Below are 19,931 nucleotides of genomic sequence, written 5' to 3' on the forward strand. Positions count from 1 at the left end.
TTATCCTCGCCAACTCTCAGCCTTGGAGCAGAACTTCCGGGAGTACACATAGTGGGAACTCAGCCGAACTTCAAAAGCCCCAATCCCACCTGTCAACAGGTGAAGGAGGTGACGTTGGCACGGACGTCCATGCACTGAAACTGTCCTGCCCACCTGCTCCCGTTTGCCCGGGCATTAGAAGTCAAGGAGGAAATGAGATGGAAGGCAACGAGGCGTCCCGTGCGCTCTCAAAAATAAAGAGGAGCTTGGTGGTCGTTTATTTTGCCTGTGCCGCAGAATCCCGGCGGAGTCCCCAGACACATAATTCAACGTCACCCCGGTCCCCGCCCCCCACCTTCCCTCCTCGGCTCTGGAAGGTCCTGAGACCCCGCGGCTGAGCTTGGGACACCGCGACGGCATGAGCCCATTGGTCACCTGGGCAAAGAGGTGAGCTGCTCCGCCAATCCACTCCTGGCAGGGGACGGACAGGACGCTCGAGGGATTAGGGGCTCGGCGTGGGAACGCAGTGAGTCCCGCAGCAGGAGGCAGCTGGGGCGAGTGCACAGAAAGGACGCATCGGAGAGCGAAGGGCCATTATAGCAAGCAGGAGCAAGTCATCTCTTCAGTGACTGATGCCAGGCACGAGATGCAAAGATTAATTCATTAGCGGGAGACTCTTATTGTGGGCATCTAAGGCAGAGATGTTCAAAAATAGAGAAACTCCTGGAACCTGGGAGGAAAAAATGGAGTGATATTAATAGTTATATTTCAATGACAACTTTAGGGAGGTTTTAAAGCACACTGTTGAGGGAAGAGAAAGGAAATTTTAAAACTTCCACTTTGTCTTTTGTTTCTGTAACAATTATAATACAGGAACCCTTCTTTTGGCTTAATGTGGGCGCACACGGGCTAGAGTTGACTGAAGCTGTGGACGCCCTCCAAGTCTCTCTCCAGAGTATCACTCCTGAGCTGCAAGCCGAAAGACTAAGCCATTTGCTCCTTTGGGGAGCAGAGAACTTTTCCTCACTTGGCTTTGGATACAGTTTTTCACTCACTGGTAAGATTTTCTATCTCTGCTTGGCTCAGGAGAGGATTCAGAACCAGTAAAGAAGAGCTCAGGTACTGTTAATTTCTATTTTGTTATATACATTTTTCAGGTTTAAATTTGTAGGAATGCACTGTCCATATGTTCTTGTAGAGTTGTGATTCTTTTAAATGACTCTTATGTGGGCATAACCCAGAACTTTTGTTTTTTAGCTGAATGAATTTCCTTTGTCCCACCATTTGGTTTTTTGCTTAAATAATGATGGAAGGTGGAAATGCTGTCTTCAATCATGTGTTCACTTAAAATTTTTGTAATCAGATGGTTATAATGACAAAAGTCATGTGATTAATCCTATGTTAAATTTTGGTTTGGACTAAATTCCGATAATAATTCCGCTATCTTTATGTATATGAAGACTAGCAACTCTGCATCTATTTTTAGCATTGTTTATAGCTAAAAGATTGTTGCTGGTATAATCCCAAAGAAACCATTCTACCCCAAGGAATGTTGAGATTTATAAATTATGAAGGTCACTTTTCTTAGAAAAACACAATAAATTTTTATTGCAATCCTTGTATATTCTGAATTTCAAGGGAAAATTAGGTTTGGATCCTTGAGCTTGCCCCACATATGGCTAATTTTGTTTTTCCAAGAAGCTGAGCATATTTCTTCCCTTATGATGCTCCCTGACTCCCGTGGCAGAAAGGAGGTGGAAGAGGAGGAGGTAGTGGAGGAGCAGGAGGAAGAGGTAGTGGAGGAGTTAGAGGAGGAGGGGGAGGAGGTGCGGGAGGAGCTACCGTGGCTTGTGGTTATTTCATGGCAGTGAGGCGTGCAACGTGTCTTTTTTGGCAAGGATTAAAGGACATGTCTGAGATTTATTCACCCTTCCAGTGGAGTATTACAGCTCTTAAAAATGTTTTTGAAGAAGGTTTAATAAAGCAAAAAACAGACATTATGCACTCAATGAATAAAGTGTGTTACAAATTTCGTTTGGTCACATATATACACACATATACACAGAAACATACACCACCTATGAAAGGTGAAGGAATACAGCAAAATGTTAATATGTGGGTTGTAGGAATATGAGTGATTTTCTTCTACTTATTTACAGCTTCCAAACTTTCTATGATGCACACAGATTCGTTCTATAATCAGTATTTTAAAAGTTGGTCTAAAAAAAACTAATGGGTAAACAGGAAACTAGGCCTTCGGTATTTCCATTGGCATAATACCTTCATTATGGTCTCTCTTTTCTCTTTTTGCTGACTTTTTTTTTTTTTTTTAGATTTTATTTATTTGTCAGAGAGATAGAGAGAGCACAGGCAGGCAGAGTGGCAGGCAGAGGCAGAGGGAGAAGCAGGCTCCCCGTGGAGCAAGGAGCCCTATGCGGGACTTGACCCCAGGACCCTGAGATCATGACCTGAGCCGAAGGCAGCTGCCCAACCAACTGAGCCACCCAGGCATCCCCTTTTTACTGATTTTCTAAGTCATAGGCATTTTTGTTCTCACTAAGAAGTGAGAAGCTGTAAAGGAATTTTCACAGTAAATATTTCACTTGATCACAAAGTTTTGCAAAGAGTAAGTTTTACCATACAAGTTGTGAATGAATGAAGTTAGCCACTTATGACCTTTCAGAAAGCTTTCCCAGATAACAGACTTTGAGTTTGTACTGGAATTTTGCTCAAACCATACCTACAACTCTGAGGTGTGATTTTTCCCCCCCCCAGGATGAAGGCTAATGGCAGAGGAATCACCTGCTTGCTGGTCTCTTTCTCCGTGACATGCCTGGTGGCCAGCCGCGGGGGCAATGCCTGTCCTCGTCGCTGTGCTTGCTACGTGCCCACTGAGGTGCACTGCACGTTTCGGTACCTGACCTCCATCCCAGACAGCATCTCACCCAATGTGGAACGTATTAATTTAGGGTGCGTGGGGCCCCTTGTCTTGTGCCCTTCTCAAGCAGACATCACACTGATGCTTCATGCCCAAAATATCAAACAAAACTTATAACTTTAGGAGATGAACCAAAATGGTATTTCTCTTCTAAAATAAGCATATGAAGATCTTAAGTTTGTGAGGGACCATAAGCAACATTTTCCTGGTAAGCTTTTACTAGGAGAAAGTTCTAGAACCTGAAATCACTCTTGATAGGATGAGAGGCCCAAGATTATAGAAGAACTTCATGCTGGCTACCTTTTTACTGGAAAATAGCATCTGTTAAGAATTAGAGTTGTGGCCTATCAGGAGGCGATAATGACACTGGAAATGTCCTCCCATATATAAAAGATACATATGAAAAGTTGGTTAGACCCTTTAAGAAGGCCCTTGGACTTCTTTTCATGCAAAGTGACTTATTTAAAATTCTTATTTAAAACTTAAAATTCTTTAAAAAATGTAAACCTAATTAAATCTGCTAAAGGTGATTCTATTTTAAGGTTCGTGAAAAACTGTGATGTGTGTGTGTGTATACACATGTGCAGTCCAATATAACATCATGTGTCTGAAAATAGGAAGAACCTACTATATGCCAGGGATACAATAAGGAACAAGATGAACTATTTACGTCTAGAACCTACAGTGAAAGGGAGAAAACAGATGCACAATAAGTAGTAAGAACCTTCAAAGAGCATGCAAAGTTCCTTGGAACACTCACTAATAATGATAATAGGTAACACTGACTGTGCCCTTACTGCCATCAGGCACTGAGCAGGGCACTCTCCACACATTCACTCAATCCTCAGAACACCTTTTAAGTCGCTTCTATTATTTGCACTTTATAGATGAAGAAATGGAGGCTTAAAAAGATTGCTGATTTTACCCAGGGTTCATCCACTACCAAGGCCTAGGTTCATAATCCTAGCCAAATTATTTGACCAAACTCTTTGGTTAAGAGTCCAGATTTCTTTTTTTTCCTTTTATTTTCTTTTTTTAATATTTTATTTATTTATTTGACAGAGAGATCACAAGTAGGCAGAGAGGCAGGCAGAGAGAGGGGGGGAAAAAAACAGGCTCCCTGCTGAGCAGAGAGCCTGATGTGGAGCTCTATCCCAGGACCCTGGGATCATGACCTGAGCTGAAGGCAGAGGCTTAACCCACGGAGCCACCCAGGCACCCTGAGAGTCCAGATTGTTCAACTTCTACTTTATAGTGAGAAATTCTACCTGGGAAAGCAAGGGATGGGGGCATGTCCTCAAAGAAGGGGCTGGGCCTGACCGGGAGTCACAAGTAGAGAGAGACAGAGCTAGCGGCATCCCAAGCTGAAGGAACTACGCATGCAGAAAGGGTGGGAAATGAGGAGGGATGTGTTATATCCTGGGCAGGGCAGTGTGGGCATGGAACCCGATGGGGAGTGGGTGGGCCTTCTGTGGCATCTGATGAATCTCAATTTATGCCAAGCATTTGATTTTCTCCTTCAAGCACAGGTTATAAAAAGGGAGGTACTGGGGACCTGGGTGGCTCAGTCCATTAAGATTCTGCCTTTGGTTCAGGTCATGATCCCAGGAGCCTGAGATCAAGCCCCATCTCAGGCTCCCTGCCTTGCAGGGAGCCTGCTTCTCCCTCTCCCTCTGCCCCCATCACATGCTCTCTCTCTCTTTCTCAAACAAAATAAAATATAAAAAGGGAGATATTGGGTTTTGTGTGTGGACATGTGTGTGTGCACTTTTGTTTTGACAGCTGAACCACAGCTGATAGGTGTAGCTTATACCTTATAGCTGTTTTAATTTCAGGTACAACAGCTTGGTTAGATTGACAGAAACAGATTTTTCCGGCCTGAACAAATTGGAGTTGTTAATGCTACACAGCAATGGCATTCATACAATCCCGGCTAAGACCTTCTCGGATCTGCAGGCCTTGCAGGTAAGACAAGGGACGGGGAAAGTGCAGGTTCAAGAGGCAAGATGACCATTCCAGTGGAACCCAAAAATCAACATTCTGTGCATTGGAGGGAGACATCAAGGAGGATGTCCGAGACTGATTTCTCTTTAAAGCAATAGTTTGTGGAAATTAGGATAATAAGAAAATTCTGAGGCATTTTCTCAGATCTGGGCTAATAGGGAAAAAAAAAAAAATCAATACCCAGGGATTACTGCGCCTTTAAAACTTAATGCAGAAAGGCTACTTCTAGTCTTGTTCATCTGGGACTTGTTTTAGACAGAAGTTAGCTTTGTACACATAAATATACTTTTTAACTTTTTACTTTATTTATACCTTGCCTTGTTCAAAAAATTTTGAAAAGTTGTGGGGACTTCTAAGAATACACCAAATATGACAAGAATTACTACTCTAGTAAGTGAGAAAGTAAAGATAAAACACATCTAGAGATAATAGAAAAGGGGATTATGGGGGAAAATACACAGAAAGATCAGTATGTCTGATACATATGTAGGACTTAAAGATTTTGAAAAGCTAACTCACAATTCAAGATGTCTATCAAATTTTTTAAATACATAAAAAATTGTTCAAGAGAGACACAACCATATCTGATTTATTTTTTTATCAATGTATATTTGACATATAATATTATACTGGCTTCAGGTGCACAATATAAGTGCTTCAACATTTATATACATTAGGAAGTGATTACTATGATAAATCTAGCTACCATTGGTCATGGTAGAATGTTGTTACAGTATTGTTAACTGTATTTCCTATGCTGGACATCACATTCCTATGTCTCATTTATTTTATAGCTGTAAGCTTGTAACTTTCAATCGCCTTACCTTATTTTGCCCATCTCTTCCCCCGCCTCCCAGCAACCATCAGACTGTTCTCTGTACCTATGAGTCTGTCTGTATCTTTTTTGCTTTTTGGAGTCCACAAATAAGTGAAATTTTATGGTACTTGCCTTTCTCTGACTTATTTCATTTAGAATACTATCATTTCTTCCATCCATGTTGTCATAAATGGCAAGATTTTATTCTTTTTTATGACCAAATAATATTCATGTGTGTGCAGACACACATATACATATACATATATACACATATACACATATACATCTCTTTTATCTATCGATGGACACTTAAGTAGCTTCCATATCTTGGCTATTGTAAATAATGCTGCAGTAAACATATGGGTGCATATATCTTTTTGAATTAGTGTATTCATTTTGTCCAGATAAGTATGCAGAAGTGGAATTTCTGGATTGTATGGTAGTTCTATTTTTAATTTCTTGAGGCATCTCCATACTGCTTTCCAGTTACTGCACTTTTTGTATGCCCACCAACAGTGCACAGGAGCTCCCTATCCCTAACAACCTTACCAACAGCTGTTGTTTCCTGTGTTGTTAATTTTAGCCATTCCAACAGGTGTGAGGTGATCCCTCATTGTGGTTTGGATTTGCATTTCCCTGATAATAAGTAAAGTTGAACATCTTTTCATGTCTGTTGGCCATCTGGATGTCTTCCCTGAAAGAGAACTGTTTTTTAATTGGATTATGTTTTGGGGGTGTTGAGTTTTGTGAGTTCTTTGTATGTTTTGGATACTAACGTTTACAGAATATGTCATTTGCAAATATCTTCTCCCATGCCATAAGTTTTGCCTTTTAGTTTTGTTGATGGTTTCTTTACTGTGAAGAATCTTTTTATCTTGATGAAGTCCCAAGTCCTCATTTTGGCTTTTGTTTCCTTTACTCAGGGGACATACCTACAAAAAAGTGCTAGGGCTGATGTCAGAGGAAATTCCTGCCTCTGCTCTCTTCTAGGATTTTTATGGTTTCAGGTCTCTCATTTAGGTCTTTAATCCATTTTGAATTTATTTTTGTCTATGGTGTAAGAAAGTCATCCAGTTTCATTCTTCTGTCTGTGACTGTCCAGTTTTCCCAACCTCATTTGTTGAAGAGACTGCCCTTTTCCCACTGGATATTCTTTCCTGCTTTGTGGAAGATTAACTGACCATATAACTGGGCTTATTTCCAGGGCTTCTATTCTGTTCTATTGATCTTTGTGTCTGTTTTTTGTGCCAGTACCATACTGTTTTGATTGCTATAGCTTTATAATATTACTTGAAGTTCAGAATTCCAGTGCCTCCAGCTTTGCTTTTCATTTTCAAGACTGCTTTCATTATTTGGGGTCTATTGTGGTTCTACTCAAATCTTAGGATTGTTTATTCTAACTCTGTGAAAAATGTTGTTGGTGTGTTGATAAGGATTGCATTAAATGTGTAGATTGCTTTGGAGAGTATGGTCATTCTAATAACATTTGTTCTTCCAAACCCTGAACATAAAATGTCATTCCACTTCTTTGTGTCCTCTTCCATTTCTTCATTAATGTTTTACAATTTTCAGAGTATAGGTTTTTCAGTTCTTTGGTTAGGCTTATTCCTACCTATCTTACTGTTTTTGGTGCAATTGTAAAAGGGATTATTTTCTTAATTTCTCTTCTGCTTTATTATAGGTGTAGAGTAATGCAACAGATTCCTGTGTACTGATTTTATATCCTGTGACTTTACTGAATTCATTTATCAGTTTTAACAGTTTTGGTGGAGTCTTTCAGGTTCTCTCTATGTAGAATGATGTCATCTGTAAATAGTAAACATTTCGCTTCACTTACCAATTTGGATGCCTTTTCTTTCTTTTTGTTATCTGAGTGCTGTGGCTAGGACTTCCAGTACTGTGTTATATAAAATATTGAGACTAGACATCCATGTCTTGTTCCTGACCTTAGGGAAAGGGCTGTCCATTTTTGCCCACTAAGGATAATGTCGGTTATGGGTTTTCATATATGGCCTAATTACATTTAAGTATGTTCCCTCCAAAAGTACTTTGTAGAGGGTTTTTTTTATCATGAATGCATGTTGTACTTTGTCAAATGCTTTTTCGCATCTATTGAAATGATCATATGGTCTTATCCTTTCTCCTGATGATGTAATGTATCATGTTGATAGATTTGCAAATATTGAACCACTCTTGAAACCCAGGAGTAAATCCCACTGCATCAGTGTGAGTGATTTTTTTAGTGTATTGCTGGATTTCATTTGCTAGTGTTTTGTTGAGGATTTATGCATCTGCGTTCATCAGAGATACTGGTCTCTAGTTCTCTTTTTTTGTGATGTCTTTATCTGGTTTTAGTATCAGGGTAATGCTGGCCTCATAGAATGAATTTGGAAGTTTTCCTACTTTTTCTATTTTTTGGAGTAGTTTGAAAACAGTAGGTATTAACCCTTCATTAAATGTTTGGTAGAATTCACCTGTGAAGCTATCTATCTGGTTCTGAACTTCTGTTTATTGGGAGCTTTTAGATTACTGATTCAATTTCTTTGCTGGTTATTGATCTGTTCAAGTTTCCTGTGTCTTCCTGTTTCAGTTTTGGTAGGTTCTATGTTTCCGGGAATTGATCCATTTCTTCTGAGTTGTCTAATTTGTTGGCATATAGCGTGTCTTAATATTCTCTAATAATTGTATTTCTGTGTATTGGTGCTTATTTTCTCCTCTCTCATCTGTGATTTTATTTATTTGGGTCCTTTCTCTTTTCTTTTTAATAAGTCTGGCTAGAGGTTTATCAGTTTTATTGATTTTTTGCAATGCAGCAGCTCCTGGTTTTGTGGTATCTGTACTATTGTTTTTTTAGTTCCTATATCATTTATTTCTGCTCTAATCTTTGTTATTTCCTTTCTTCCGCTGGTTTTCAGTTTTGCTTGTTGTCCTTTTTGTAGCTCCTTTAGTCGTAAGATTAGGTTGTTTATATGAGATTTTTCTTCTTGAGTTATGACTGTATTGCTATTAACTTTCCTCTCAGAACTGTGTTTACCACATCCCAAAGGTTTTAGACCATTGTGTTTTCACTTTCATTTGTTTCCATGTACTTATTTATTTCTTGATTTCCTGACCCATTCATTGTTCAGTAGCACGTTATTTGACCTCCATGTATTTGTGCTCATCCCAGATTTTTTCTTGTGGTTGACCTCTAGTTTCATAGGGTTGTGGCCAGAAAAGGTACATGGTATGATTCAGTCTTTTTATATTTGTTGAGGCTGATTTTGTGGCCTGATACATATTCTGTTTTGGAGAATCCTTCATGTGCATTTGAAAAGAATGTGTATTCTGCTATTGAAGGAGAGAATGTTCTAAATATTTCTGTTAAGTCCATCTGGTCCAGTGTGTCATTCAAAGCCATTGTTTCCTTGTTGATTTTCTGTTTAGATCATCTGTCCATTGATGTAAATGCAGTGTTAAAGTACCTACTATTACTGTATTGTTTTGGATCCGTTCCTTCATTATTAACTGTTTTATGTATTTGGGTCCTCCCATGTTGGGTGCATAAATATTTACAATTGTTTTATGTCCATGTTGGATTGTTGCCATTATTATTACATAGGATTCTTCTCTGTCTCTTGTTACAGTCTTTTTTTTTTTTTAAGATTTTATTTAAAAAAAGAGAGAGACACAGTGAGAGAGGGAATACAAGCAGGGGGAGTGGGAGAGGGAGAAGCAGGAAACCCGATGTGGGGCTCGATCCCAGGACTCTAAGGCAGACGCTTAATGACTAAGCCAACCAGGCGCCCTCCCCCATAGTCTTTGTTTTAAAGCCTATTTTGTCTGATATAAGTATTGCTACTCCGGATTTCTTTTCTTTTTCTTTCTCTTTTTTTTTTTTTTTTAAGATTTTCATTATTTATTTACAGAGAGTGAGAGAGCACAAGCAGGGAGAGTGGGCAAGGGAGAAGCAGGCAGTCCATCAGGGAGCCTGATACGGGGTTTGATCCCAGGACCCCAGGATTATAACCTGAGCTAACAGCAGATACTTAACAACTGAGCCACCCAGGGGACCCTCCAGATTTCTTTTGACAGTCATTTGCATGATTAATGGTCTTCATCCCCTCATTTGCAATCTGCAGCTGTTTTTAGGTCTAAAATGAGTCTCTTGTAGGTGGCATATACTGGGTCTTTTTTTTTTTTTTTAATCTATTCTGTCACCCAGTATCTTCTGATTTGTGTTCAGTCCATTTACATTAAAATAATTATTGAGAGATATGTATTTATTGCCATTTTATTACTTGTTATGTAATAAACAAGTAATATGTATCTCTTGTTTCTGAAAATTTTCTCTAATCCTCTCTTTCATGATTTGCTCATTTTCTTTAGTGAGATTTTTGGATTTCTTTCTATTAATTCTTTGCATATGTATTAGTGGTAATTTGATTTGTGATTACTATTAGATTTGTATATAACATATTCTAGATATAATAGTCTGTATTAAGTTGGTGATCTTTTAAGTCTGAACCCATTTACTCCTCTGGTCCCTGTGTTTTAGGTATATGATAGCATACTTTATAGCCTTTTATTTTGCAAGTTCTTTGACTGGTTTTTCATATAAATATTCATTTTTACTGCATTTTTGCTTCCTACCTTCATACTGTCATTTTTGGTCTTTCCTTTCCACTCAAAGCACTCCCTTTAATATTTCTTGCAAAACTAGTTTAATGCTCATGAACTTCTTTAGGTTTTGTTGGGGAAACTATCTTTTCTTCTATTATGAAAGATAGCCTTGCTAGACAGAGCATTCTTGGCTACAGGTTTTTCCTATTCAGCACTTTGAATACATGCTACTCCTTTCTAGCTTGGAAGGTTTCTGCTTAAAAATCTGCTGATAGCCTTATTGCGGGGGGCGGGGGAGCCCTTTGTATGTAACTGTCTTCTTTTGCTGCTTTTAAATTTTTTTATCAATATATTTTTCCATTTTATTTTATTTTTTTTAAAGATTTTATTTATTTATTTAACAGAGAGAGATCACAAGCAGGCAGAGAGGCAGGCAGAGAGAAAGAGAGGAGGAAGCAGGCTCCCCACTGAGCAGAGAGCCCGATGCGGGACTCGATCCCAGGACCCTGAGATCATGACCTGAGCCGAACGCAGCGGCTTAACCCACTGAGCCACCCAGGCGCCCCAATATATTTTTCCATTTTAATAAAAGTATATCTTCGTGTGGATCTGCTCTTGTTGGTTTAGTTGGGGGTTCTCTGAGCTTCCTAGGTCTGGATATCTGTTTCCTTCCTGAGATTAGGGAAGTTTTCAGCTATTATTCCTTTAAATAAACTCTCTGCCCTCATTGGTCTATTCTTCTTCTGGGACTTTATAATACAAATGTTACTACATTTGATGGAGTCACTGAGTTCCCTAAGTCTATTTTTGTTTTGCATAATTTTAGTTACTCTCTTTTGTTTAGCTCGATTACTTCCTATTACTCTGTCTTCTAGGTCATTAGTTTGTTCCTCTGCTTCTTCCAGTGTGCTGTTCATTCTATCAAGTGTGTTTCTCATTTTGTTTACTGAGTCCTTTCTCTGTGCTATGTTATTCCTTATCTCTGTGTTAATGGTGTCACTGATGTCCTCCACCTTTTTCTTCAGTCCAGTGAGAATCCATATGAACATTACTTTAAATTCTCCATCAGGCATGTTACTTGTATCCGTTTTACTTAGAACTCTGGCAGTGTCCTTGTCCTGTTATTTCATTTGGGACAAATTCTTTTTTCTTTTTATGTTGTCTAAGTCTCTGTGCCTGTTTCTCTATGTTAAGAAAGTCAGCTATATCTCCTGTTATTGCGGGTAATCACTTTATGAAGAAGAATTCCTGTAGTGCCCTGCAATATAATGCCACCTGTCTCCCAGGGCCTGGACCCTCCAGGATTATCTTCAGTGTGTGCTGCATGAGCTCTGCTATTGTATCATGGCTGCTTTATCCTTCAGGCCAGTTGACTGCAGAGGCTCTCTGTCTGTTATTGGCAGTGTTGGTCCCTGGCCTAAATGTGGTGTGTTTTAGGGGCGCCTGGGTGGCTCAGTGGGTTAAAGCCCCTGCCTTCGGCTCAGGTCATGATCCCAGGGTCCTGGGATCGAGCCCTGCGTCAGGGTCTCTGCTCAGTGGGGAGCCTGCTTCCACCTCTCTCTCTCTGCCTGCTTGTGGTCTCTGTCTGTCAGAGAAATAAATAAAATCTCTGTCAGAGAAATAAATAAAATCTTAAAAAAAAAAAAAAAGAAAGAAAATGTGGTGTGTTTTAACTAAGTGTGCTCTGGTTTGCTTGTGAAATGAGACCTGTTGCTGCTGCCACCAGAACTGAATATACACAAAACTCTCAGGTCAAGAGACATGGTGTTAGCATGGGTTTGGGCTGATCTTCTAAGGGAGGCAGCCTACTGCACTGAGACAGAGGCAAGCTTGACTGGGAAGGGCAGTTCTGGAGCTCAGGTAGGTGGGGCTTGGTGTAAGCAAGTTAGGTAGTGAGTTTTGGTGCTTCACTGGTGCTTGGCCCTGTGCTTTTACTGAGCTGCAGGGAAGGGAAAGAGAGCCTTCCAGTTCCTTTGTTCCTGGAGGAGTCTCTCTGAACAGTGCACCTCTTGGATATGCACCTGTAGTTGCTCCCCAAGCATCTTCCGATCACTGTTTTTACAGCAAATGTCAGCGGGCTCTTTGCCCTGCCTTCTTTCCAAGTGAAGCCTCAGTGCCCTCCAATCTCTCCCAGAGCTGAACATAACAACCCTTAAAACTCCAGGTTTAAAGCCCTGCTGTTTCCAAGAGCTCACAAAATTTGGGCCCTTTCACTTTGTAGGCCAATTGCTATGGCATTCATTTTCCCCATGCATCCCCTTGCGTGTTAGTCTGTCTTTTGCCCTTCTCCATGACTGCAGCTCCCCACCACAAAGCCACAATCCATTTCTCTCCCAAGCTGCATCTCTCTACTTTCTACCTTTAGTTGTAGAGTTTGTTCTTCCAGTCTTCAGATGAATTTCTGGGCATTTTAAGATGATTTTATAGTTATCAAGTTGTATGTGTGGATGAAGAGAGCCTAGGGTCCTCCTACTCCATTGCCGTCTCCCTCTCATACCTAAATAAATTAAAAATTTTTAAGAGGATATACTATACCATGGAGATTATAACTATAAGCAAGATCATTTCCAACGTTTAGAGTGCACTTCTGAGCCATGGTCCACAGGACTCAAATGAATCAAAATCAAGTAGTTCTTAATAACCCCCACTGAAGGAGTTTCCTTTGTATGCCAAATGACTTGGTCAGTGATTTTATGTAACTAAGTTTTAACTTTCCCCAGAATTGTTAATTTAGATGGAGCAGGTGGTGTTGGCCATAGCACAGATATCTCCTTGCTCAGCTGAAAGATAGTCAAGGGCTATCCTATCACCAAGAACTATGTGGGCCAGAAAGCCTAAGAATCTTTGTTGGGTAGGTCTTAGTGATGGGATCTGCAATAACTTCGGTAGTTAAAAAGAAGTTCCTGATCATATCTTTATTTGTTTTCACTCTTAACCAGGCAAGTATGGCCCTGAATCATGAATGCCTCCTGGTAGGTCTTTTCTAACTCAGTGATATAAATACAGGAGAGCTGATTGATGAAGTATCTTAGCTGTCTATGGACAGTTAGGGGCACAGATAACCTAGAAGGCATTGCCCAGCTGTGTGCCAGCCATCTAGACATTTTTAGGCTCAAGAAGAATTATAACCATCACAGACAAAGACAAATGCTGTTGGCACATAGACCATTACCATTAGGGAGGTATTATTAATGGATTTGTTCACAAGGACTGTTGCATTTACTGGTTCAAGCCAAGGGCCAGTCAGGTTTTTCAATGCATATAAGAAGAGAAACCTTAAACCTGAAATAGAGTGTTGTTCTAAATGTCTTGCAAAGATGGGTGCTGCTGGTAAGTTCTCTTGGTGAGAACAGATATCATCTAAATAACCATGGGAATATGGGGGTGCAAATGTACTAAGATTAACACAAGTATTTGTGTTTGATGGGCAAGTACAGTTTTTACTGGAGAAAGGTAAAAAGGCACTGGATATTCTGGACATGAAAGTTGAACTCGGTAAGAAATTTCTAAGGGGATAGGAGTGGCTGATGATTGTAGTCTGCAATGACATTGGATGTAGAAGAACTGCCTAGAAGGAGCACCAGGAGATCTCTAGCATCATGGACAGATAAAAATCTTTGACAAAACCAGCAGTCTGAAAGGTTATTGCCCTTAGCAATGGCCTGGGAGAAATGGATGATAGCATTATCTTTCCAGGAATGCCAGAGTGCAGACAAGAAGGAGGAGGAGAAGGGTTTCTTGTTAAAGTATGAGATTTTGATCTGTCATTTGGGGCAGAAGCCATCTACCTCAATGTCAGCTACCTCTCTTCCTTATCAGTTTGATTCCGAGGTCTCCAGCAACTGTACAGGACTAGATGTCAGGTGGAGCTTTCTTTGGCTGTGAGTAAGATGTACATCCAATCCCATGTAGTTTTGCAGCAATGCCAAGTCAGAAGCACTTGGTAAGGTCCCTTTCAGTGAAGCTTGAGGACTATCTTCTGATAATGTTTCCAAAATAATCACCAGACTCCAATGTGGCACTAACATCCAAATATTTTAGTTTTTCTATAATAACAAGCCAAAAGTAGATAAACCTGTTTAGTAGTTAATGTTTCATTTTTTAAAATCTTATCAGGAAGTGATCTAGATATTTAGTGAGTTCACCCTCACTCATCACTTAGCAAAGCTTTAAGTTTTCAAAGTACCAAAAAGATTTGGAAAACTTTTAAAACTTTTTGTCTCTTCTATTTGTACTTGATAATTGTATCTAGATTACCCATGAAAAGTTCATGAGACATCAAAGAATAACAACCATTATTCTAAGTAATTTTTACTGAAACACACAAGAGATATAACATGAATTAAGTAAATTCAACAGAATAAAAGTGAAGATTATCTGTATTATATTCAAAGTTTAATAACTCTATAAAGATGGGTGCCTGGGTGGCTCAGTGGGTTAAAGCCTCTGCCTTCAGCTCAGGTCATGATCTCAGGGTCCTGGGATCGAGCCCTGCATTGGGCTCTCTGCTCAGCAGGGAGCCTGCCTCCCCCTCTCTTTCTGCCTGCCTCTCTGCCTACTTGTGATTTCTGTCTGTCAAATAAATAAATTTAAAAAAAACTCTATAAAGATATTCTTGTTTTAATTAAGCCAACAAACTTAAACTTGATCATCCCAGATCAAGCAAATTTGCAAAACATTTGAATTAGTTTCTATTATATTTGACAATATAATTCATATAAGCATTTAACCTTCTTTAAGCCAATTCAGCAGAGCTCTTGTATACATTAATTTTAGCAATACCATCTGGAGGTAGAAAATACCACATATCTACAACACACATATATGACACACATGAACATAGAAATGGATGTAGAGAAGTTAGACCTTCTGTTTTTAAATTACTGCCATGAAACAGGTACAAAACTCATTTGTTACAAAGGTTGAATTTAAATTTATATCTCTAGTAGGTGGAGTAAGTTAAACTTATTTGATAATAAAGTTATTAAATCTTTTCAAATATCTTGCCCAGTGTCAGCTGGAACAAATAGTAAATATTTCCAGCAGTGTTAAACTCCTGAGCTTTTGTCAAAGACAGTGTAAAAGATACTATCTTCACAAGATTAGGAGTCTCTCCCAAAGACAGACAAAGAAAGAACTAACAACCTATGTTTTCCAGACAATCAGAAAGCCAAGCCAAGTTCTTAGGATACAAATAAAAAAAGGACAAGGATGGGCCAATGTGAAATTTTGTTTCTCTTGACTGGGCTCAGAAGGTGATCGATTTACAAAAACTCTGGCGAATCCTCTCTAGGTTTAAGACATTCTTTAACTATGGCCTTTGATCAAGGAGTGAATGATAATCTGAAAAGAACTGCCTATATCCTTGGATGGTCTTATTTTAAAAAGATAACTGTTAGTCTCTTCAGAATGGATGTATCAGTATTACAGTCTTTTAGGTACATTCTCTCTCTCTCTCTCTCTTTAAGATTTATTTATTTGAGATGCAGAGTGAGCAGGGGAAGGGGCAGAGGAAGAGGGCAAGCAGACTCCTCACTGAGCAGGGAGGCAGATGCAGGGCTTGATCCTAGGACCCTGAGATCATGACTTGAGCTGAAGGCAGACACTCAACTGATTCAGCCACCAAGGCATCCTCTCTAACTTCTCATTAACATTTTGCAGTGAATCTTTCAATGAAACTGTTTTGGAATGTTGGAATCTTTTGGAGGCTTCCAAATGCCAGTTGAAATAGGTATCCCTTTCTGTTTATTTGGGAACCCTTGCTTCCAAGTGCACTTCATAAATCACGTACGATTGGAACATTAATTGGAACATTCCCCTAATGACCAGTGTTTTGATGGCTGCACAGTATTCCATTGTATAAATATACCACATCATCTTTATCCATTCATCTGTTGATGGACATCTAGGTTCTTTCCATAGTTTGGCTATTGTAGAATTAAGAAGAAAAATTCCATTACTTTTTATTTTTCAAGTATTATCTATTATTACAATTCTTAATATATTTTTAATTCAGTATAATTAATATGCAGTGTTACATTTCAGGTGTATAATATAGTGATTGAACAATTCTATACATTACTAGTGTTCATCATAAGTGTATTCTTAATCCCCTTCACCTTTTTCACCCATCCCTACCCCCCAACCTCCACAATGATAACCATCAGTTTTCTATAGTTAAGAGTTTGTTTTAGGTTTGTCTTTTTTTCTTTGGTTTCTTAAGTGCCATGTGTGAGTGAAATTGTATGGTATTTGCTTTCTCTGGCTAATTTCACTTTGTGTGTGTGTATGATACATATAAATATCTCCATTCATTTAGTGATAGAAACCTGGGTTGTTCCCATATCTTGGCTATTGTAAATAGTGCTGCAGTAAACATAGGGAGATACATATATGGTTTTGAGTTAGTGTTTTTGTATTTTTTTGGGTAAATACTCAGTAGTGCAATTACTGGAACATGGCGTAGTTTTAAATTTTTTTCAGGAACTTCTATGTTTTCTACAGTGGCTGCACCACTTTTTCCCACTGACAATACACAAGGATGCCTTTTTTCCCACATCCTTGCCAACACATGTTATGTGTTGTGGTTTTGATGGTAGCCATTCCTGGCAGTTGTGAAGTGATACCTCATTGTGGTTTTGATTTGCATTTTCCTGATGTGTGATGTTGAACATCTTTTCATGTGTCTGTTGGCCATTTTTTGGTCTTTTTTGGAGAAATGTCCTCTGCCCATTTTTAATTGGATTATTTGGGGGGGTATGCTGAGTTATAGAAGTTCTTTATATTTTTTTGGATATTAACTATTGATCAGATATGTCATTTGTAAGCATCTTCTTCCATTCTGTAGGTTGTCTTTTAGTTTTGTTGATAGTTTACTTTGCTGTGCAGAAGCTCCTTATTTTGATATAGTCCCAATGATTCATCTTTGCTTTTGTTTCCTTTGCCTCAGAAGACATATCTAGAAAAATGTTGTTATGGTTAATGTCAGAGAAATTACTGCCTGTGCTCTCTTCTAGTTTTGTTACAGTTCCAGGTTTCATTTAGATCTTTAATTCATTTTAAGTTTGTTTTTATATGTGGTATAATTAAATGGTCCAGTTTTCCCAACACCATTTGTTGAAAAGACTTTTTACCTTATATATTCTTGCCTCCTTGTCATAGAATAACTGACCATATAAACATGGCTTTATTTCTGGGCTATTTTGTTCTGTTGACCTATGTGTCTACTTTTTTATGCCAGTACCATATTGTTTTGATTACAATTTTATAGTATATCTTGAAATCGGGGATTATTATACCTCCAGTTTTGTTTTTCTTTATCAAAATTGCTTTGCCTATTCCGGGACTTTTGTGATTCCTTTCAAATTACAGAATTATATGTTATAGTTCTGTGAAAAATGCTGTTAGTATTTTGATAAGGACTGCATTAAATTTATAGGTTGCTTTGGGTAGTATAGGCATCTTAACAATATTTGTTCTTCTAACCCATAAGCATGGAGTATCTTTCCATTTCTTTGTGTCCCCTTCAATTTCTTTTATTGGTCTTTTGTAGTTTCTAGAGTACAGGTCTTTCACTTCCTTGGTCAGGTTTATGTGTAGGTATTTTGTTATTTTAAGTGCAACTGTAATTTGGATTGTTGTCTTAATTTCTCTTTCTGCTACTTCACTATCAGTGTATAGAAATGCAACAGATTCTATATGTGAATTTTGTAACCCACAGCTTTATGGAATTTACTTATCATGACATCTGCAAATAGTGAAAATTTAACTTCTGCCTTACCAATTTGGATGCCTTTTATTTCTTGTCTGATTGCTGTGGCTAGGACTACTAGTACTATGTTGAATAAAAGTCGTGAGAGTGGACATCCTTGTCCTGTTCCTGATCTAGGGGGGAAGCTGTTTTTCCCCATTAAGTATGGTGTTAGCTTTGGGTTTTTCATAGATGGCCTTTTTATGTTGACGGTTTTTGTCAGGAATGGATGTTGTACTTTGTCAAATGCTTTTTCTATATCTATTGAAATAATCATATAGTTTTTGTCCTTTCTTTTGTTGATGTCATGTATCAGGTTGCTTGACCAGCAAATACTGAACTAGACTTGTATCCCAGGAATAAATCTCACTTGATCATGGCTAATTTTTTTTAAACTGTATTGTTGGATTCAGTTTGCCAATAATTTGTTGAGGATATTTTGCATCTATGTTCATTAGAGTATTGGCTTATAGTTCTATTTTTTTGTAGTGTATCTATCTGGTTTGGGGATAAGTCCTCATAGAATGAATTTGGAAGCTTTCCTTTCTCTTCTATTTTTTGAAATAGTTTGAGCAGAATAGGTATTAACTCCTCTTTGTTTTTGGTAAAGTTATACTGTGAAGCCATCTGGTCCGAGACTTCAATTTATTCGGATTTTTTTTTTTTTTGATTACTAATTCAATCTCATTGTTAATGGCAATAAAACAGATTAATCAGTCTTTTCTTATTTTCTCTTTCTGGGAGTATTGGGAGGTTAAATGTTTCTAGGAATCCTCCATTTTTTTCTAGGTTGTCCAATTTGTTGGCAAATAAATTTTCATACTCATAATCTTTTGTATTTCTATGGTGGTGTTTCTCCTCTTTCATTTCTGATTTTATTTGAATCCTCTTTTTTTTTTTTTTTTTTTGAGTCCAGCTAAAGCTTTATTAATTTTGTCAACCTTTTCAAAGAAGTGGCTCCTGGTTTCATTTATCTGTTCTAGTTAATGGTTTTTTTTTTTAAGTTTCTAGACTCAAATCTAATGTGGGGCTTGAGCACTGAGCAGAGAGCCCGATGCGGGACTCGATCCCAGGACTCTGAAATCATGACCTGAGCCAAAGGCAGCGGCTTAACCCACTGAGCCACCCAGGCGCCCCTGAGATAGTTGTTTTATAAACAGTTGTAGTTCTGGTTTGTCCATGGAAGGAAGTAAGCTCAGAGTCTTCCTCTTCTACCATCTTGACCCCCAAGACACATCTGATTTCTAGTCCAAAGCTCCTCATAAAATAGATACAGCATAATAAAATAAGTTCAGCAATATCTTTATAAAAGATAAAATGCCAGTGTACATAGAGCATTCTGACATCATACCAGGTTCCTATAATGCAAAAGGATTCAGTCTGGGCATGTGATTCCTTTAGTATGGCTTAATCAGACATTGTTTGGAATATATATCTTCGAGAATTAGATGAAAAAACGTCTTCATGAAATCCCCAAAGATACTTATTCTCATCACCCCGTTTTCAACAAATATTGAGAACCCTGAGTTTGGGATTGTACTCCCAGGTAATATTTATGTCAGAGCTTTTCTATGTTGTCAATTTCCCTTTGCTTATTAGGGAACTTGTCATTCCAGAAAAGCATTCTTCAATAAAGGTGATCTCTTAGGTCAAATCAGGGAAAAAAATGTAAAAAGAAATTATTGTGGGGCAACTGGGTGGCTCAGTCGGTTAAGCATCTGCCTTTAGCTTGAGTCATGATCCCAGGGTCCCGGGATGAGCCCCACATTGTGCTCTCTGCTAAAAAATATCCTCATGCTATCAAAATATTCAGGAAGTATTATAATTTTAATGCAAAATCA

General features: G+C 38.5%; 1 protein-coding gene across 1 annotated transcript in view; it reads left to right on the forward strand.

The window, feature by feature from the left end:
- Positions 1 to 2,755: 2,755 nt before the first annotated feature.
- The window catches only part of IGSF10 (immunoglobulin superfamily member 10), a 41,499-nt gene continuing 24,323 nt past the window's right edge, over positions 2,756 to 19,931 (forward strand). The window contains exons 1-2 of the mRNA XM_059163763.1: positions 2,756 to 2,949; positions 4,753 to 4,882. Of these exons, the coding sequence (XP_059019746.1) occupies positions 2,756 to 2,949; positions 4,753 to 4,882 (324 nt within the window). The remainder of the gene's footprint in view (positions 2,950 to 4,752; positions 4,883 to 19,931) is intronic.

The sequence above is a fragment of the Mustela lutreola genome, chromosome 2, assembly GCF_030435805.1.
Source record: "Mustela lutreola isolate mMusLut2 chromosome 2, mMusLut2.pri, whole genome shotgun sequence".
In the NCBI taxonomy this organism is placed as follows: domain Eukaryota; kingdom Metazoa; phylum Chordata; class Mammalia; order Carnivora; family Mustelidae; genus Mustela; species Mustela lutreola.